The sequence below is a fragment of the Lonchura striata genome, chromosome 9 (genome assembly GCF_050655825.1).
Source record: "Lonchura striata isolate lonStrDom1 chromosome 9, ASM5065582v1, whole genome shotgun sequence".
NCBI classification, from domain to species: Eukaryota; Metazoa; Chordata; class Aves; order Passeriformes; family Estrildidae; genus Lonchura; species Lonchura striata.
Window position 1 is genome coordinate 31,617,169 of NC_140711.1, and position 19,793 is coordinate 31,636,961.

Below are 19,793 nucleotides of genomic sequence, written 5' to 3' on the forward strand. Positions count from 1 at the left end.
TGACACAAGTTACAAATTACTTGACTGCTAAAACTTAGGTTCCAGTGCTGTAGCTCTTTTTCCTCGACTCGGCTACGAGGGTACGCAGCACCCTACAAAACTGCACCTAATTTGTAAACAAATGTCAGTTGTACTGATTATTGAAGCTGGGCTTTATTCAGTTGAATCCCGAGTGTGTGCTTCACCCAGGTCCTTTGTACAAATAGCGTACGGGGGCTTGGGGAACCAGAACTGCACATTCCTTGTGATATGGATGGGATATTTGGGGGAGGGGGTTAAATAAAAAGGAGATGCAAAATGAGGGAATTGCTTTTAGATGTAACTATTCTTGTCCTAAAGGAGCCATCAGCTCTGTCCCGATAGTTGAATTACAAGTGTGTGTGTTGAAAGAGCCGCAAGCCTTTAGGGGCTGCAGTTTGTGTGCCGTGGAATGAGGTGCCCTGAGGAAATGTGTGAGCCGGAGGGAGCCGGGGCCGGGCGGAGGGAGCCGAGCTGTGGGAATGGGCGAATGGAGGCGGGTGCGGGCGGGAATAGGCGAGCGTGGCCGAAAGCAGCCGAAAGGGCCCGAGGAGGCGAGCGGAGCCGAGCTTTGCCGAGTTCAGCCGGGGCGAGCCGAGCTTTGCCGAAGAGGCGAATGGAGGCGAATGCGGCCGGAAATAGCCGAGCGTGGCCGAAAGTAGCCGAAGCTGGCCGAGGAGCCGAGTCCAGCCGAACGGAGCCGAGCTCTGCCGAGCGCAGCATCCCGGGCAGGGCGGGGCGCCGGGGCGGAGCCGGGGCGCTGGGAGGATCCCACTCCTGTCCCTCTCCCTCCTTCTCCGTGCTCCTGCCCGTATTCCCCTCGGTTATCTCTCTTTCCCCGTTTCCGTGTCCCCCCCAAACCCGGCTCCTTCCTGTCCTGTCCCCGCCCCGCTGCTCCGTTCCATTCCCCCTCTCTCCCTCCTCTGTGCCCCGTCCCTCTTCCCTCCCCTGCCGGCCTTTAAATCTGGATTATAAATCCGAATGTGAATATAAATATGAAAAATATAAAAATAAAACACATTGAAATGCAGTTTAAAATAAAAGGTTTTTTCTTTTGGTTCTTATGGGGTTAGAGGTAGGGCTTTTTGTTGGCGTTCTTTTCCGCGCGGGATGTTTCGGGAAATTTGCTGCCGAGGACGTTCCAGAGGGGACGGGGCCCGTTCTTTTTTGCCGCCGGCCCCGCCCCGCGGCCCCGAGGCGAGCGGCGGCCCCCGACGGTGGCGGGCGGCAGTGCTGCCGCCTTGTGGACACAGGGCGGTACTGCAGGCCCCCAGCCAGCGCCCGGCAAAACCACCGAGACGGGGCGGGAGGAGCCAGAGCGGCCCCAAAACCACCGAGACGGGGCGGGAAGGGCGAGGGGCGGCAGCGAGCGGCGAGCGGGGCGGTGTCTGTGAGTGAGGGGAGGGCTGGAGGCGGCTCCGCGGCGGCGCCGGAGAAGGATGGCAGCGCCGACGGCGGCTTTCTGTCCCGCGCCGGCCGTCGTCCATGCCACGACGCGTTGCGAATTTCTGTCCCGCGCCGGCCGCCGTCCGTACCACAATGGTTAATCTCTCTCGTTTCTGGCGAATTTCTGGTTCATCTCTATGGTTGTACAGAACTTCCGGCTCATCTCTATGGTTTCTGGAAAACGTCCTGTTCGTCTCTATGGTATTATGGAACTTCCGGCTCATCTCTATGGTTTCTGGAGGACTACCGGTTCGTCTCTATGGTATTATGGAACTTCCGGCTCTTCTCTATGGTTTTTGGAGGACTTCCGGTTCGTCTCTATGGTATTGTGGAACTTCCTGCTCATCTCTATGGTTTTTGGAGGACTTCCGTTTCATCTCTATGGTTTCATGGAACTTCCGGCTCGTCTCTATGCTCCTGGAGGACCTCCCCATTCATCTCTATGGACCGTCTCTGTTGTCGCTCCTGCGCGTGCGCGGCCGCCATGAGGGATCGGATGCGGGAAATGTGCCAGGCGAGAGCCCCGAAAAATGGGGAAAAAAAGGGAAAAAACGGGAAAAACAGGCCAAAAAGCGGGAAAAGGTGCCCGGAAACGGGATGGGGGAACGCGGAAATGGCGGGAAAGTGGCCAAAAATGGGAAAAGAGACCAGCAATTGGGGAAGGGCGAAGTAGGGTTCGGGGAGCTCGGAAATGGGGGGGAAGTGACCAAAGTCGGCGAAAGAGCCGAAAAGTGGGAAAAAGATCTGAAAATGTGGGAAAATCGCACAAAGAAACGGTTTAGGAGCCCAAAAATGCGGGAAAGGCAAAAAATGGGGAAAAAGCAAAAAAAAAAAAAAAAAAAAAGGGAAAAGTGCCCAAAAATTCGGATCGATGTGTGGAGAGTTTTGTGGATGAGTGGCTTCGGGAGAGAGGCCATGACTACTTGCAGTTAGTGAAGCGGTAGCTGAAAATTGCAGAGTGCAGCAATAGCGGATGTAGCAACAATATCACACGTCCTTGGGTGAGCTGGTTCCCAGCAGCAGAACGGTCAGCAAAGAGATAAGTGTAAGGGAAAACAAAGCAAGCAGAGAAAGCCCCAAAGGCGAGCTTGACCTGTTCTAGAGACACCAATGAGGAGCCTAAGTTTTGCAATATGCATGAGCTTCATTATAACGGGTATAACTGTACATGCGTACTTAGAATAAACTGAAACTTGTTGGCATTATAGAATGGGCTTTTCTCCCGTTATTTTTCCCCAAAAATGGTGACCTCGACGTGATAGGCGCCACGGTGGAGTGATGAAAAAGAGTTCAGGTCCTGATGCAGCCAGGACGGCAAAAGTGCTGAATTGAAATAGAGTGCACCGTGCCCCAGGTGACTGCAGAGGCAAGCCTGGCCGATACGTGCTGCCGACGACCTCGGAGGGCTGCAACAGCGCTGACAATAGAGGTATGGAGAGGCAAGCAGCATATGATTTATTTACTGCATTCTTGCAGAAAAGGCAGATTAAAAACATTGATTTACATAAAGATCTGCCAAGGTTATTAACATATAGGTATGCTAAGGGGTTCTTTATAAATCCTCATACAGTACATAAGTTGTCTAAGTGGCGTAAGTTTAAAGATAAACTATAAGAAGACATTTTAGATTATGATAAGGCAGCCAAAAAGCTAAAAAAGTTGTAAAAGGTAGTTCACAATGAGTTATTACAACATCAGGCAGAAAAAAAAGCTGCTGCACAAGCAACGTCACACTAGAGAAGAATAAAAGTTATAGCAGAGAAAATTAATTACCTAGTATTTCCATGCCACCTGCTGTGTCTACAGTGGAGTTACCTCCATTGCGACCCGTGCCTGAGGACACGGAAACAGAGTCGCGTTGTGAGCCCACGGCTCCTCCAGCCCCCCCAAACAGAGATCACCGGTTTGTCAGAGTTTGTCTGTCAGTAAATCACCCCCTAAGGCAAAGTCTGACCTAACAAAGGCTCTGGCCAGAGAGCAAAAAGAAGTTTAGGCAACTCTAACAAAAGAAAAACTAAACAAAGAGAATAAGCAAACTTTAGAACTAGCAGCCGACTTAGCTTATCCTATAATTTTTCAGCAGCAAGCGAGCAAAAGGTTACCAGCTCAAATTACACCGTTAGATTAAAAAATTGTTGTCACAGTTGCAAGCTACAGTGAGTCAATTTAGAGTAACTAATAAACCAACTCAGCAAATACTAAATTATATTTAGAGTACTAATATATTGTTACCAAAAAATTCTAAAAGTCTTGCTAAACTTATTTTCTCACCGCATCAGAAACTTTTATTTAGTGCACACTAGCAAGCAGAAGTTAATAAAGCTGTAGCTATGCAAAAGCAGCCTAAAGATCCTCTTCACAAAGTAACTATAGATAAATTGATAAGCTTAAGACCATGTTTTCGCACTAAGGCACAAGCTATGCTAAAACCTAAAAAATGTCAAAAGGCAATGCAACTAACTCAACAAGCTATAGATAAAGTAAAAGACCCAAGAAATTTACCAGCATATATAAAAATTAAGCAAAAAAAAAAACCAAAAAACTTTTAAAGCATTTATTAATAAAGCAACAACAGCAGTAAAAAAAAACTAGAGTGCCTAAGTTTATACATAATATATTTATATATTTATACGTTAAATATATATTTATACGTTTATACGTAAATCATTAAATTATTAATTAATTATTAAAGCAGTATGCTTTACAAAATTGTAATACTTCTACAAGAAGTATACTAAATACATTAAAAACTAATTAAACTATAAAAAATACACTAAAACAGATAACTACTATACCAACAAAGCCACAAACATTTTTAGTTAAAACTATTAAAATACTAAAGGAAAAGTTACAAAAGCAAGCAAAAGCATCACAAACACAAGTGTTAACTGCCCTTACACCCCTCCAAACATCAGTAACAACCCAAGAAAGTCCTCAAGGGGGCCGTATAAAATGTTTCCATTTTGGTGGGGTTTTTTGTTTGTTTGGTTTGGTTTTGGTTTTTTGGGGGGAAACTAAAAAGATACTTTGTGTTCCTGGAATGTTGCATTTTACCTCTGTTGTTTTCCCAGTTAGTCTGGATCCTCTGCTTACATTTTTTCCTTCACTTATTAGATGTCGTGGATGTGCTGGCTGTTCTGATGGAGGGCAGTGATGGCTTAGATGAAGAAATTGGGTTCTCTTAAAATGAAGATATGATTATCCAAACATTTCACTTCAGTGCTGTTGTCCCTGCTGCATTAGCAGCCAGGAATATACTGTTGCTTTAGTCTGAAAATGGAACAGGTACAGGGGTTTTTTTAATGTTTTATGTGTAATTTCCAGCAGTGGAGTGAAAGTGGCATCATTTCTGCCCTCTTGCAATAATTTTTTACCATTTATCATTTTTTACCTTGAGGCATTTTATTATCTTCCCTGCAAGCAGAAGGAGGTGCAGATTCACGGTGCTTTGTGCTCAAGAGGGGCATTGAAGCTCTGTAGGTGCTTCTGCCCTTTTTCCCTGACCCTAAAGAGAAGGGACACTGTCCCTGCATAGTCTTGGTCCTGGAAGTAGTTGGCTTCAGTAACACAGCGTTTTAAGGGCAGAGCGTGGTTCAGCAGTAACTGCAACATAGCCCATGCTTCTGCAGCACAGACCTCAAAAGTTCTACACTCCTGTGGACCCTCTTTGTAACTAAGGACAGTGGAAGTCAATTGCCACCTAAAAAGAGAATTTATTTTCAGATCGAGTACTGTCCAAAACTAGCTCTCAACATATTTGACAACACATTGTGTTGCCAGTTTTGTAAACCTAAGCAGTGGAAAAACAGGAAAGCAACATAAAATGATGTAGTTTTCCTTTGATATATGTGACCCTGTCTCATTCACACCGTGTCATAGTAATTTAAATGTGCATCTTGTCCCTCATCTTTAGCAGAAGAATGGTTTTTCAGAACACAACCATAACTTTCTCCATACCAATTAAACACAATTATTCTTGAAGGCATTTTGCAGTGTGTAGATTCCTTTTGGGTATTACAGCAATTTAAGAGTACCTCACTTTAGGTAAGTCAGTTCTGTGAAGGATACTGGTTACTTAACCAAAGGTATGTCTTCAGGTAGAGTTAGTTAAATTAAAATAAATGTCTCCTGGAATTTGCCTCTAGTGATGAAAAAAGTTTATTAAAATCAGTACAAGCACATTGCTAGGCAAATCCTTAATACTTATCAAACTACAGTGAAGTCACTAGAATCATTCTTAACTTGAATTAGCATGTTGTTGCAGGCCCTATAACTCTGTTGAGTAGGAGAAGGAGAAGATTTTACCTAATTGCATTCATCCATACAGATGTCTTTTGTGGACCCATTTAGGCTAGTTGACTAAATCTGGCATAAAAGATAGCACAGAGATTTTAACTGTTGAAAAACTCTGAGCAGGAAGTGTTCCCACAGTGCAAGAATCCTTTGAGTCAGGGTGCTTTAATAGTGTAATTCATAAGTTGTCTAGAGGAGGAATAGAAGGAAGTTAAACTAAGCTACCTTTAAGGAAGATGAATTAAACCTCATTAGAAGTCTGTATGGACACTCATTCTGCAAATTAAAGGAGCAGGAAGGAAGGCAATTGATGGTGCTTCAATTCTCCATCAGAGGCCTAAGAATAATGTATCTTAACAGTTTTCTCTTCTTAATTCAGTTAGTGTATTTTCATTTCCCTGAATGACTCCAGGTAGACAAAGGCACAAGGGAATAGTGGGTTTTGAATTGCCCAGGATACTACAGGTGGAGGTCCTCAGGAAGTGGCATGTGCTTTTTGGCTGTTGCCACAAACCATGGAGCTTTGAGCCATCCCAGGTGCCAGCAGCACCCTGAGCAGTGCTTACCAGCACCTGGCACTGGTAAATATTCCTGGCACAAGATTTTCTCTCCGTGGCCAAGCTGTGTCCGTGCAGGTAGCAGGGACAGCCACGCCATGGTCAGGGTTGCTGCTGCAGCACATCCCATTCTGTCCCGGTAGGATTCACTGAGCGCTAGTCACAAGAAGAGTGTCTAAAGTGATTTCTAAGAGAAAAGCTGCATGGGGTCAAACATGATCTTTCCTGTGGTTTTTGTAGCCAGCTCACCGTCAGTTCCCAGCACTGAACCAGGGCAGGGTGTGCCGTAGCTTGGCTCGTCCCTGAACGGGTGCCACCGTGCCTCTCCCTTCTTACTGCCCAAAGCTTTGTGTCCAGGCACAAGGGGAGTAGAGAAGCTTCCTGCCAGGAGATTGAGAGGCAGCCCGTGTGCTCATTCTTCTGCTCCATGAGCCTTTCCTGGCAGAGACGGGGCTGCATGGCGCTCCCTGCATTTGGAGCACTGGTACTTGCTGATAGCACAGCTTCTTCTCCCATCCTCTTGCTGGCTGCGAGGTCCTGTTACCTTCCCTCACGTTACCTTCTAAAGAAAAGGGGCACTGTCCCTGCATGGACAGTCTTGGTCTGGAAGTAGTTGGCCTCAGTAACACAGCGTTTTAAGGGCAGAGCGTGGCGATCAGGAGAGGAAGGTGATTCTCGTGCCTGTGGGCAGCTCTTCCCGAGATCAGGGAGAGGGGACTGCATTGTTAAGTAGGAAGTGGATGCGTTTCCCAAGGAAAACTTCAGAAATTAAGCTCCAAGGGCAAATACTGCGAGGTTCTACCACCTCCTTGAGGACAGCGTTAAAACCACAGGGGCATCAGCAGAGCTTGGAGCAGGACTGGCCAACCCCAGAGCGCCTCACGAAGCCCTCTGTGTGTATGTGGCAGTCGAGTAGCACCTGGGGGGTGCTGAAAGTCCCAGTTCTGACAGAAAATTCTGCTTAACTTGTACACGTTGGCTGGGTGTGTGCCCCCAGTACAGCTCGGTTCTTCTCTGAGGCGGTGCCTGGCAGGGTCCGTCCCTGTTAAGAGACGGCTGTGTTTTTGGCACAACACAGCAAAGGTGGATTATTTGCTTCAGCAAGAGCTGATGATGTCTGGAGGGTTTTTCAGGCACCTCAGCAGCCAGGAGCACGTGTATAGTTCACTAGGAACACTTTTTGATCTTGTTCAGTTCTTTTCTCCATGAGGCTCTGTGGGCTGCTGGCAAGGCCCAAAGTAAGGAAGGTTGTCCCAGTGTCCGTGCTCATGTTAATAGTTTAATTTATTTGGCTTTTCTAGGAGCAGATGTCGTGGAGGACCTTGGTGCTGTTTTCACTGACCTCCTGCACTCTCTGAGAGAACCCCTTGCTCCCTGCTTGACGCTCCAGCTCTGTGACAAAGATCCCGAGTCCCTGAAAGCTGCTAAGTATCCTCAGCTCTACCAGTTTAACCGATACTATAGACTCTGGATGCCCAAGCAGTCCCAGGAACCTGTGGTATGGAGTCCCTGAAGTCGCTGAATTCTTGAGCCAGTATTCCTATAAAATCCTCGCAGTCGACAGAGGTTACATTTCCATCAGAAACAGCATTTTTATTGAGGAGGTAATTCTGCATCTCTTGTTGATCCTGCTGGGGACACATGTTTGCTCCAGGGCTTTTCTCTGATGGCACAAGAGGTCTCTGTGGTGTTTGGGAGGCGATACCAGGGCTCAGGGCTCATACAGAGACTCCTCACCGGGCACAGCAGAGCCTGGTGTGCGCTGTGGCCTCTGTTTACAGCACCTGGAGTTCCCCCAGGTGGGTGGAGGATCACAGGCCCCTGGGCTGGGTTTGGTGAGTTTTTCTAAGCTCAGCAGTGTGAACACTCCTGATGCCCCTGGGGAACCTGCTGGACAGCTCTGTTCTAGCAGGACTGCATGCCAGTGTTTCCAGAGATTCAGTTCAGGGCTCATCTCAAAACAAAGGTGGCTGAAGAGATTTTTGTTTCATACTCATCGCTGTTTTTCTCTTATGCTTTTTGTTTCGCTTTAAACAGTTTGAAAACCACAAGGAGGTCAGCCAAGAGCCTCCTGTGGCACCGGATTCTGTATTTGCCACTTTGTTGAAGGGAGCCTGGGAGAGAAGAAGCAGTACCTTCCTGGAAGATGGTGTTCAGACAAAGTGGAGAGACTTGGCTTCCTGGCTCCCCCAACCTGAGCAGCTTTTGCTGGGAGTAAAGCACGTGCTGCTGTACCCGAAACCCACAGTGGAGAACTTCTGCAGATAATAATGTAGTTATCCTTGGTTTACTTTATGGTACAAGTTATAGATGACTTGGCTGCTAAAACTTAGGTTCCAGTGCTGTAGCTCTTTTTCCTCGACTCAGCTCCGAGGGTACGCAGCACCGTACAAAATTATACCTAATTTGTAAACAAATGTCAGTTGTTCTGATTATTGAAGCTGGGCTTTATTGAGTTGAATCCGGAGTGTGTGCTGCACCCAGGTCCTTTGTACAAATAGGGTACTGAGGGTGGGGGAACCAGAACTGCACATTCCTTGTGATATGGATGGGATTTTGGGGGGGTTCAATAAAAAGGAGATGCAAAATGAGGGAATTGCTTTTAGATGTAACTATTCTTGTCCTAAAGGGGCCATCAGCTCTGTCCCCAGAGCTGAGTTAGGAGTGTGTGTGTTGGAAGAGCCGCAAGCCTTTAGGGGCTGCAGTTTGTGTGCCGTGGAATGAGGTGCCCTGAGGAAATGTGTGAGCCGGAGGGAGCCGAGGCCGGGCGGAGGGAGCCGAGCTGTGGGAATGGGCGAATGGAGGCGGGCGCGGGCGGGACTAGGCGAGCGTGGGCGAAAGCGGCCGAAAGGGGCCGAGGAGGCGAGCGGAGCCGAGCTCTGCCGAGTTCAGCCGGGGCGAGCCGAGCTTTGCCGAAGAGGCGAATGGAGGCGAATGCGGCCGGAAATAGCCGAGCGTGGCCGAAAGTAGCCGAAGCTGGCCGAGGAGCCGAGTCCAGCCGAACGGAGCCGAGCTCTGCCGAGCGCAGCAGCCCGGGCAGGGCGGGGCGCCGGGGCGGAGCCGGGGCGCTGGGAGGGATCCCACTCCTGTCCCTCTCCCTCCTTCTCCGTGCTCCTGCCCGTATTCCCCTCGGTTATCTCTCTTTCCCCCGTTTCCTTGTCCCCCCCAAACCCGGATCCTTCCTGTCCTGTCCCTGCCCCGCTGCTCCGTTCCTTTCCTCCTCTCTCCCTCCTCTGTCCACCGTCCCTCTTCCCTCCCCTGTCAGCCTTTAAATCCGAATTATAAATATGAATGTGTATATAAATATTAAAAATATAAAAACAAAATACATTGAAATGCAGTTTAAAAGAAAAGGTTTTTTCTTTTGGTTCTTGTTGGGTTAGAGGCAGGGTTTTTTTTGTTTGCGTTCTTTTCCGCGCGGGATGTTTCGGGGCATTTGCTACCGAGGACGTTCCGCAGGGGACGGCGCCCGTTCTTTTTTGCCGCCGGCCCCGCCCCGCGGCCCCGAGGCGAGCGGCGGCCCCCGACGGTGGCGGGCGGCAGTGCTGCCGCCTTGTGGACACAGGGCGGTACTGCAGGCCCCCAGCCAGCGCCCGGCAAAACCACCGAGACGGGGCGGGAGGAGCCAGAGCGGCCCCAAAACCACCGAGACGGGGCGGGAAGGGCGAGGGGCGGCAGCGAGCGGCGAGCGGGGCGGTGTCTGTGAGTGAGGGGAGAGCTGAAGGCGGCTCCGCGGCGGCGCCGGAGAAGGATGGCAGCGGCGAGGGCAGCTTTCTGTCCCGCGCCTGCCGCCGTCCATGCCACCAAGCGTTGCGGATTTCTGTCCCGCACCGGTCGCCGTCCGTACGAAATCGCGTTGTGGCTTGTTGTCCCGCGCCGGCTGCCGTCCGTACGACAACGGTTCATCTCTATTGTTTTTGAGGACTTCTTGTTCGTCTCAATGGTGTTGTGGAATTTCCGGTTAATCTCCATGGTTTCTGGAAAACTTCCGCTTAGTCTCTATCGTTTCTTGGAACTTCCGGCTCATCTCTATGGTTTTTGGAGGACTTCATGTTCGTCTCTATGATCTTATGGAACTTCCGGTTCATCTCTATGGTTTCTGGAGGACTTTCTGTTCGTCTCTATGGTTTCATGGAACTTCCGGCTCGTCTCTATGCTCCTGGAGGACCTCCCATTCATCTCTATGGACCGTCCCTGTGGTCGCTCCTGCGCGTGCGCGGCCGCCATGAGGGACCGGACGCGGGAAATATGACATGCGAGAGTCCAGAAAAAGGGGAAAAAAAGGTAAAAAACGGGAAAAAAAAAGCCAAAAAGCGGGACAAGGAGCCCGGAATCGGGATGGGGGAACGCGGAAACTGGGGGGAAGTGACCAAAAATGGGTAAAGAGCCCAAAAATTAGGGAAGAATGGGCGAAAATGGGATCGGGGAGCTCGGAAATTGGGGGGGAGTGACCAAAGTCGGCGAAAGAGCCGAAAAGTGGGAAAAAGATCAGAAAATGTGGGAAAATCGCACAAAGAAACGGTTTAGGAGCCCAAAAATGCGGGAAAGGCAAAAAATGGGGGAAAAAAAAAAAAAAAAAAAAAGGGAAAAGTGCCCAAAAATTCGGATCGATGTGTGGAGAGTTTTGTGGATGAGTGGCTTCGGGAGAGAGGCCATGACTACTTGCAGTTAGTGAAGCGGTAGCTGAAAATTGCAGAGTGCAGCAATAGCGGATGTAGCAACAATATCACACGTCCTTGGGTGAGCTGGTTCCCAGCAGCAGAACGGTCAGCAAAGAGATAAGTGTAAGGGAAAACAAAGCAAGCAGAGAAAGCCCCAAAGGCGAGCTTGACCTGTTCTAGAGACACCAATGAGGAGCCTAAGTTTTGCAATATGCATGAGCTTCATTATAACGGGTATAACTGTACATGCGTACTTAGAATAAACTGAAACTTGTTGGCATTATAGAATGGGCTTTTCTCCCGTTATTTTTCCCCAAAAATGGTGACCTCGACGTGATAGGCGCCACGGTGGAGTGATGAAAAAGAGTTCAGGTCCTGATGCAGCCAGGACGGCAAAAGTGCTGAATTGAAATAGAGTGCACCGTGCCCCAGGTGACTGCAGAGGCAAGCCTGGCCGATACGTGCTGCCGACGACCTCGGAGGGCTGCAACAGCGCTGACAATAGAGGTATGGAGAGGCAAGCAGCATATGATTTATTTACTGCATTCTTGCAGAAAAGGCAGATTAAAAACATTGATTTACATAAAGATCTGCCAAGGTTATTAACATATAGGTATGCTAAGGGGTTCTTTATAAATCCTCATACAGTACATAAGTTGTCTAAGTGGCGTAAGTTTAAAGATAAACTATAAGAAGACATTTTAGATTATGATAAGGCAGCCAAAAAGCTAAAAAAGTTGTAAAAGGTAGTTCACAATGAGTTATTACAACATCAGGCAGAAAAAAAAGCTGCTGCACAAGCAACGTCACACTAGAGAAGAATAAAAGTTATAGCAGAGAAAATTAATTACCTAGTATTTCCATGCCACCTGCTGTGTCTACAGTGGAGTTACCTCCATTGCGACCCGTGCCTGAGGACACGGAAACAGAGTCGCGTTGTGAGCCCACGGCTCCTCCAGCCCCCCCAAACAGAGATCACCGGTTTGTCAGAGTTTGTCTGTCAGTAAATCACCCCCTAAGGCAAAGTCTGACCTAACAAAGGCTCTGGCCAGAGAGCAAAAAGAAGTTTAGGCAACTCTAACAAAAGAAAAACTAAACAAAGAGAATAAGCAAACTTTAGAACTAGCAGCCGACTTAGCTTATCCTATAATTTTTCAGCAGCAAGCGAGCAAAAGGTTACCAGCTCAAATTACACCGTTAGATTAAAAAATTGTTGTCACAGTTGCAAGCTACAGTGAGTCAATTTAGAGTAACTAATAAACCAACTCAGCAAATACTAAATTATATTTAGAGTACTAATATATTGTTACCAAAAAATTCTAAAAGTCTTGCTAAACTTATTTTCTCACCGCATCAGAAACTTTTATTTAGTGCACACTAGCAAGCAGAAGTTAATAAAGCTGTAGCTATGCAAAAGCAGCCTAAAGATCCTCTTCACAAAGTAACTATAGATAAATTGATAAGCTTAAGACCATGTTTTCGCACTAAGGCACAAGCTATGCTAAAACCTAAAAAATGTCAAAAGGCAATGCAACTAACTCAACAAGCTATAGATAAAGTAAAAGACCCAAGAAATTTACCAGCATATATAAAAATTAAGCAAAAAAAAAAACCAAAAAACTTTTAAAGCATTTATTAATAAAGCAACAACAGCAGTAAAAAAAAACTAGAGTGCCTAAGTTTATACATAATATATTTATATATTTATACGTTAAATATATATTTATACGTTTATACGTAAATCATTAAATTATTAATTAATTATTAAAGCAGTATGCTTTACAAAATTGTAATACTTCTACAAGAAGTATACTAAATACATTAAAAACTAATTAAACTATAAAAAATACACTAAAACAGATAACTACTATACCAACAAAGCCACAAACATTTTTAGTTAAAACTATTAAAATACTAAAGGAAAAGTTACAAAAGCAAGCAAAAGCATCACAAACACAAGTGTTAACTGCCCTTACACCCCTCCAAACATCAGTAACAACCCAAGAAAGTCCTCAAGGGGGCCGTATAAAATGTTTCCATTTTGGTGGGGTTTTTTGTTTGTTTGGTTTGGTTTTGGTTTTTTTGGGGGAAACTAAAAAGATACTTTGTGTTCTTGGAATGTTGCATTTTACCTCTGTTGTTTTCCCAGTTAGTCTGGATCCTCTGCTTACATTTTTTCCTTCACTTATTAGATGTCGTGGATGTGCTGGCTGTTCTGATGGAGGGCAGTGATGGCTTAGATGAAGAAATTGGGTTCTCTTTGAATGAAGATGTGATTATCCAAACATTTCCCTTCAGTGCTGTTGTCCCTGCTGCATTAGAAGCCAGGAATATGCTGTTGTTTCAGTCTGAAAATGGAACAGGTACAGGGTTTTTTTAATGTTTTATGTGTCGTTTCTAGCAGTGGAGTGAAAGTGGCATCATTTCTGCCCTCTTGCAATAATTTTTTACCATTTATCATTTTTTACCTTGAGGCATTTTATTATCTTCCCTGCAAGCAGAAGGAGGTGCAGATTCACGGTGCTTTGTGCTCAAGAGGGGCATTGAAGCTCTGTAGGTGCTTCTGCCCTTTTTCCCTGACCCTAAAGAGAAGGGACACTGTCCCTGCATAGTCTTGGTCCTGGAAGTAGTTGGCTTCAGTAACACAGCGTTTTAAGGGCAGAGCGTGGTTCAGCAGTAACTGCAACATAGCCCATGCTTCTGCAGCACAGACCTCAAAAGTTCTACACTCCTGTGGACCCTCTTTGTAACTAAGGACAGTGGAAGTCAATTGCCACCTAAAAAGAGAATTTATTTTCAGATCGAGTACTCTCCAAAACTAGCTCTCAACATATTTGACAACACATTGTGTTGCCAGTTTTGTAAACCTAAGCAGTGGAAAAACAGGAAAGCAACATAAAATGATGTAGTTTTCCTTTGATATATGTGACCCTGTCTCATTCACACCGTGTCATAGTAATTTAAATGTGCATCTTGTCCCTCATCTTTAGCAGAAGAATGGTTTTTCAGAACACAACCATAACTTTCTCCATACCAATTAAACACAATTATTCTTGAAGGCATTTTGCAGTGTGTAGATTCCTTTTGGGTATTACAGCAATTTAAGAGTACCTCACTTTAGGTAAGTCAGTTCTGTGAAGGATACTGGTTACTTAACCAAAGGTATGTCTTCAGGTAGAGTTAGTTAAATTAAAATAAATGTCTCCTGGAATTTGCCTCTAGTGATGAAAAAAGTTTATTAAAATCAGTACAAGCACATTGCTAGGCAAATCCTTAATACTTATCAAACTACAGTGAAGTCACTAGAATCATTCTTAACTTGAATTAGCATGTTGTTGCAGGCCCTATAACTCTGTTGAGTAGGAGAAGGAGAAGATTTTACCTAATTGCATTCATCCATACAGATGTCTTTTGTGGACCCATTTAGGCTAGTTGACTAAATCTGGCATAAAAGATAGCACAGAGATTTTAACTGTTGAAAAACTCTGAGCAGGAAGTGTTCCCACAGTGCAAGAATCCTTTGAGTCAGGGTGCTTTAATAGTGTAATTCATAAGTTGTCTAGAGGAGGAATAGAAGGAAGTTAAACTAAGCTACCTTTAAGGAAGATGAATTAAACCTCATTAGAAGTCTGTATGGACACTCATTCTGCAAATTAAAGGAGCAGGAAGGAAGGCAATTGATGGTGCTTCAATTCTCCATCAGAGGCCTAAGAATAATGTATCTTAACAGTTTTCTCTTCTTAATTCAGTTAGTGTATTTTCATTTCCCTGAATGACTCCAGGTAGACAAAGGCACAAGGGAATAGTGGGTTTTGAATTGCCCAGGATACTACAGGTGGAGGTCCTCAGGAAGTGGCATGTGCTTTTTGGCTGTTGCCACAAACCATGGAGCTTTGAGCCATCCCAGGTGCCAGCAGCACCCTGAGCAGTGCTTACCAGCACCTGGCACTGGTAAATATTCCTGGCACAAAAGATTTTCTCTCCGTGGCCAAGCTGTGTCCGTGCAGGTAGCAGGGACAGCCACGCCATGGTCAGGGTTGCTGCTGCAGCACATCCCATTCTGTCCCGGTAGGATTCACTGAGCGCTAGTCACAAGAAGAGTGTCTAAAGTGATTTCTAAGAGAAAAGCTGCATGGGGTCAAACATGATCTTTCCTGTGGTTTTTGTAGCCAGCTCACCGTCAGTTCCCAGCACTGAACCAGGGCAGGGTGTGCCGTAGCTTGGCTCGTCCCTGAACGGGTGCCACCGTGCCTCTCCCTTCTTACTGCCCAAAGCTTTGTGTCCAGGCACAAGGGGAGTAGAGAAGCTTCCTGCCAGAAGATTGAGAGGCAGCCCGTGTGCTCATTCTTCTGCTCCATGAGCCTTTCCTGGCAGAGACGGGGCTGCATGGCGCTCCCTGCATTTGGAGCACTGGTACTTGCTGATAGCACAGCTTCTTCTCCCATCCTCTTGCTGGCTGCGAGGTCCTGTTACCTTCCCTCATGTTACCTTCTAAAGAAAAGGGGCACTGTCCCTGCATGGACAGTCTTGGTCTGGAAGTAGTTGGCCTCAGTAACACAGCGTTTTAAGGGCAGAGCGTGGCGATCAGGAGAGGAAGGTGATTCTCGTGCCTGTGGGCAGCTCTTCCCGAGAGCAGGGAGAGGGGACTGCATTGTTAAGTAGGAAGTGGATGCGTTTCCCAAGGAAAACTTCAGAAATTAAGCTCCAAGGGCAAATATTGCGAGGTTCTACCACCTCCTTGAGGACAGCCTTAAAATCACAGGGGCATCAGCAGGGCTTGGAGCAGGATTGGCCAACCCCAGAGCACCTCACAAAGCCCTCTGTGTGTATGTGGCAGTCGAGTAGCACCTGGGGGGTGCTGAAAGTCCCAGTTCTGACAGAAAATTCTGCTTAATTTGTACATGTTGGCTGGGTGTTAGCTTGGTTCTTCTCTGAGGCGGTGCCTGGCAGGGTCTCTCCCTGTTAAGGGCCGGGCGTGTTTTTGGCACAACACAGCGAATGTGGATTATTTGCTTCAGCAAGAGCTGATGATGTCTGGAGGGTTTTTCAGGTACCTCAGCGGCCAGGAGCACGTGTATAGTTCACTAGGAACACTTTTTGATCTTGTTCAGTTCTTTTCTCCATGAGGCTCTGTGGGCTGCTGGCAAGGCCCAAAGTAAGGAAGGTTGTCCCAGTGTCCGTGCTCATGTCAATAGTTTAATTTATTTGGCTTTTCTAGGAGCAGATGTCGTGGAGGACCTTGGTGCTGTTTTCACTGACCTCCTGCATTCTCCGAGAGAACCCCTTGCTCCCTGCTTGACGCTCCAGCTCTGTGACAAAGATCCCGAGTCCCTGAAAGCTGCTAAGTATCCTCAGCTCTACCAGTTTAACCGATACTATAGACTCTGGATGCCCAAGCAGTCCCAGGAACCTGTGGTATGGAGTCCCTGAAGTCGCTGAATTCTTGAGCCAGTATTCCTATAAAATCCTCGCAGTCGACAGAGGTTACATTTCCATCAGAAACAGCATTTTTATTGAGGAGGTAATTCTGCATCTCTTGTTGATCCTGCTGGGGACACATGTTTGCTCCAGGGCTTTTCTCTGATGGCACAAGAGGTCTCTGTGGTGTTTGGGAGGCGATACCAGGGCTCAGGGCTCATACAGAGACTCCTCACCGGGCACAGCAGAGCCTGGTGTGCGCTGTGGCCTCTGTTTACAGCACCTGGAGTTCCCCCAGGTGGGTGGAGGATCACAGGCCCCTGGGCTGGGTTTGGTGAGTTTTTCTCAGCTCAGCAGTGTGAACACTCCTGATGCCCCTGGGGAACCTGCTGGACAGCTCTGTTCTAGCAGGACTGCACGCCAGTGTTTCCAGAGCTTCAGTTCAGAGCTCATCTCAAAACAAAGGTGGCTGAAGAGATTTTTGTTTCATACTTATCACTGTTTTTCTCTTATGCTTTTTGTTTCGCTTTAAACAGTTTGAAAACAACAAGGAGGTAAGCCAAGAGCCTCCTGTGGCACCGGATTCTGTATTTGCCACTTTGCTGAAAGGAGCCTGGGAGAGAGGAAGCAGTACCTTCCTGGAAGATGGTGTTCAGACAAAGTAGAGAGACTTGGCTTCCTGGCTCCCCCAACCTGAGCAGCTTTTGCTGGGAGTAAAGCACGTGCTGCTGTACCCGAAACCCACAGTGGAGAACTTCAGCAGATAATACTGTAGTTATCCTTGGTTTACTTTATGGCACAAGTTATAGATGACTTGGCTACTAAAACTTAGGTTCCAGTGCTGTAGCTCTTTTTCCTCGACTCGGCTCCGAGGGTACGCAGCACCGTACAAAACTGCACCTAATTTGCAAACAAATGTCAGTTGTTCTTATTATTGAAGCTGGGCTTTATTCAGTTGAATCCGGAGTGTGTGCTGCACCCAGGTCCTTTGTACAAATAGGGTACTGAGGGTGGGGGAACCAGAACTGCACATTCCTTGTGATATGGATGGGATTTTGGGGGGGGGGGTTAAATTAAAAGGAGATGCAAAATGAGGGAATTGCTTTTAGATGTAACTATTCTTGTCCTAAAGGGGCCATCAGCTCTGTCCCGAGAGCTGAGTTACAAGTGTGTGTGTTGAAAGAGCTGCAAGCCTTTTAGGGGCTGCAGTTTGTGTGCCGTGGAATGAGGTGCCCTGAGGAAATGTGTGAGCCGGAGGGAGCCGGGGCCGGGCGGAGGGAGCCGAGCTGTGGGAATGGGCGAATGGAGGCGGGCGCGGGCGGGACTAGGCGAGCGTGGGCGAAAGCGGCCGAAAGGGGCCGAGGAGGCGAGCGGAGCCGAGCTCTGCCGAGTTCAGCCGAGGCGAGCCGAGCTTTGCCGAAGAGGCGAATGGAGGCGAATGCGGCCGGAAATAGCCGAGCGTGGCCGAAAGTAGCCGAAGCTGGCCGAGGAGCCGAGTCCAGCCGAACGGAGCCGAGCTCTGCCGAGCGCAGCAGCCCGGGCGGGGCGGGGCGGGGCGGGGCGCCGGGGCGGAGCCGGGGCGCTGGGAGGATCCCCTCCTGTCCCTCTCTCTCCCGCTCCATGCTCCTGCCCGTATTCCCCTCAGTCACCTCTCTTTCCCCCGTTTCCTTGTCCCCCCCAAACCCGGATCCTTCCTGTCCTGTCCCTGCCCCGCTGCTCCGTTCCATTCCCCCTCTCTCCCTCCTCTGTGCCCCGTCCCTCTTCCTCATCTGCCGGCCTTTCCCTTCCCCGCCCGCTTTCCTCCGCAGCCCGACCTCCCTCCCCGCCCTTTCGCATGTCCCGCTCTCCCTCCTCTCTTCCCGTCGCCCCTTCGCTTCTTTCCCCCGCAGCCGCGGGGCTCGGGGCGCCGGAGAATAAAGCCCCGAGGGCCGGAGCCCGGCGCCCCCCGGGCCTTGCGGGAGTCCCCGCACGGGGCCGGGGCTCTCGGCGGATCCCCCGCGCCGCTCGGACCCCGCCCCGGCGCTGCCGGACCTGCGGCTCCGCCGGCATCGCGCTGCGAGCGGCCCCCGCTCTGTGCCGTGCCGGCCGTGCCGCGTCCCCGCCGCCTCTGCCGCTCCCTCTTTCTGCCCCTGGCCCGCGACAGCGAGGCGGGGCGGGAGCTTCGAGCCTTCTGGGGGCTGCCCCCCCTTCCTTGTTGCGGCGGAGTCCCTTTCTGGGGGATGGAGGTGTGGGAAGGGCTGGAAGGGAGTGCTGGGCTGCTGTTCGGGGCAGTTGGACTCGTCCTGTGCTTTCTTCGGGGGTCAGGGTTAGGGGCTGAAGCCTCGGGGCTCTGATGTCATTTGGGGCACCCCAAGGTCCCCAGGAGAGGGACGCACACTGCGGTGGAGGAGCGGGTGGGTGGCGAATGAGGGGGGCGGGTCACGCTGGGTGCCGTCCCGCAGAGGGACCCAAAGCTGCCCCAAAATTCCCTGGGAGGGGTGTGTGTAGAATACTAAAACCTGGCAAGTGTTTCGTTTTCACAGCTATTGGTAAAGAATAGGAAGCTATGGCTAAACTCATTTGGAAAGAAGCCCTCTCTCGATCCACTCATTTGTATGCAGGAATGTAGGAAACTCTGACTGGGGACGGGCAGTAGTTTTGAAAATCATGCCCTATCGTTTTTCTCTAGGAACGAACCAAGCGAGTGCCCTGAAACCAGCGGAGCAAGGGGCTGAAGGGAACAGAAGGTCTCCCCGGCACCTTTTGCCTCCGTTCTCTGCCATTCCCCAAAACGTGTCGCAGTCCCGGAAGAGGCGTTTGCCATGCAGCCTGCCAAAATAAAGACCTGTCAAATCCTAGCTCTGCCTTTTGTTTAACGTCTTCTTACTTCCTATTTATGTCATCACAGAAACCAAGGAAGGAAGAAATGTGACTGGTTCCCACTATTGCTCCGTGCAGGCATTTTTAAAGGCTGCTGTACTTCTATCCTCTTTTTCCACTCCAAGCTTGACTTTTCCCCTCCTTTTTCGAGGTCTGCTGCTTTGGGTGTCCCAGGCAGGGCTGGGTTCCTCGGCAGGGGTCTTAGGAGTTGGTGCTGATTCTGCTTTTCACGAAGGTGTATCAAAGTGTGCCAGCAAAAGGACTGTTTTCTCCAGGGGAAAGCTTTCTCTCAATAACCATCAATGCATATATGTGTTTTAATCGTGTAACCAGATGGATTAAGAAAAGGCAACACCCATAGCAGATTTCCAATGAATCTGTGTCTGTGAGAAGTGGGCTGTGTGCTGGAGACGGAGAGACGCTGTTGGAGTGCGGCAACAGCGGCAGGTGTGAGCTGTGAGGATGATGAGGGCTCAGAGCAGCCCCAGGTGTGAGCTGTGAGGATGATGAGGGCTCAGAGCAGCCCCAGGTGTGAGCTGTG

General features: G+C 48.5%; 1 protein-coding gene across 6 annotated transcripts; it reads left to right on the forward strand.

Moving 5' to 3' along the window:
- The first annotated feature begins 1,081 nt into the window (after positions 1–1,081).
- LOC146766704 (uncharacterized) lies at positions 1,082–8,905 on the forward strand. 6 transcript variants are annotated; one of them, XM_085588133.1, is made up of 4 exons: positions 1,082–2,046; positions 2,727–4,749; positions 7,616–7,918; positions 8,352–8,905. In XM_085588133.1, the coding sequence occupies exons 1-2, from the start codon at positions 1,082–1,084 to the stop codon at positions 2,794–2,796; spliced, it is 1,035 nt and encodes a 344-aa protein (XP_085444259.1). In that variant the 3' UTR covers positions 2,797–4,749; positions 7,616–7,918; positions 8,352–8,905. The 6 variants fall into 6 exon arrangements, with proteins under 6 accessions (XP_085444259.1, XP_085444258.1, XP_085444260.1 ...); XM_085588132.1 differs by having other exon boundaries at positions 2,727–2,893; positions 4,579–7,918; XM_085588134.1 differs by having other exon boundaries at positions 2,727–2,893.
- The last annotated feature ends 10,888 nt before the right edge of the window (positions 8,906–19,793 follow it).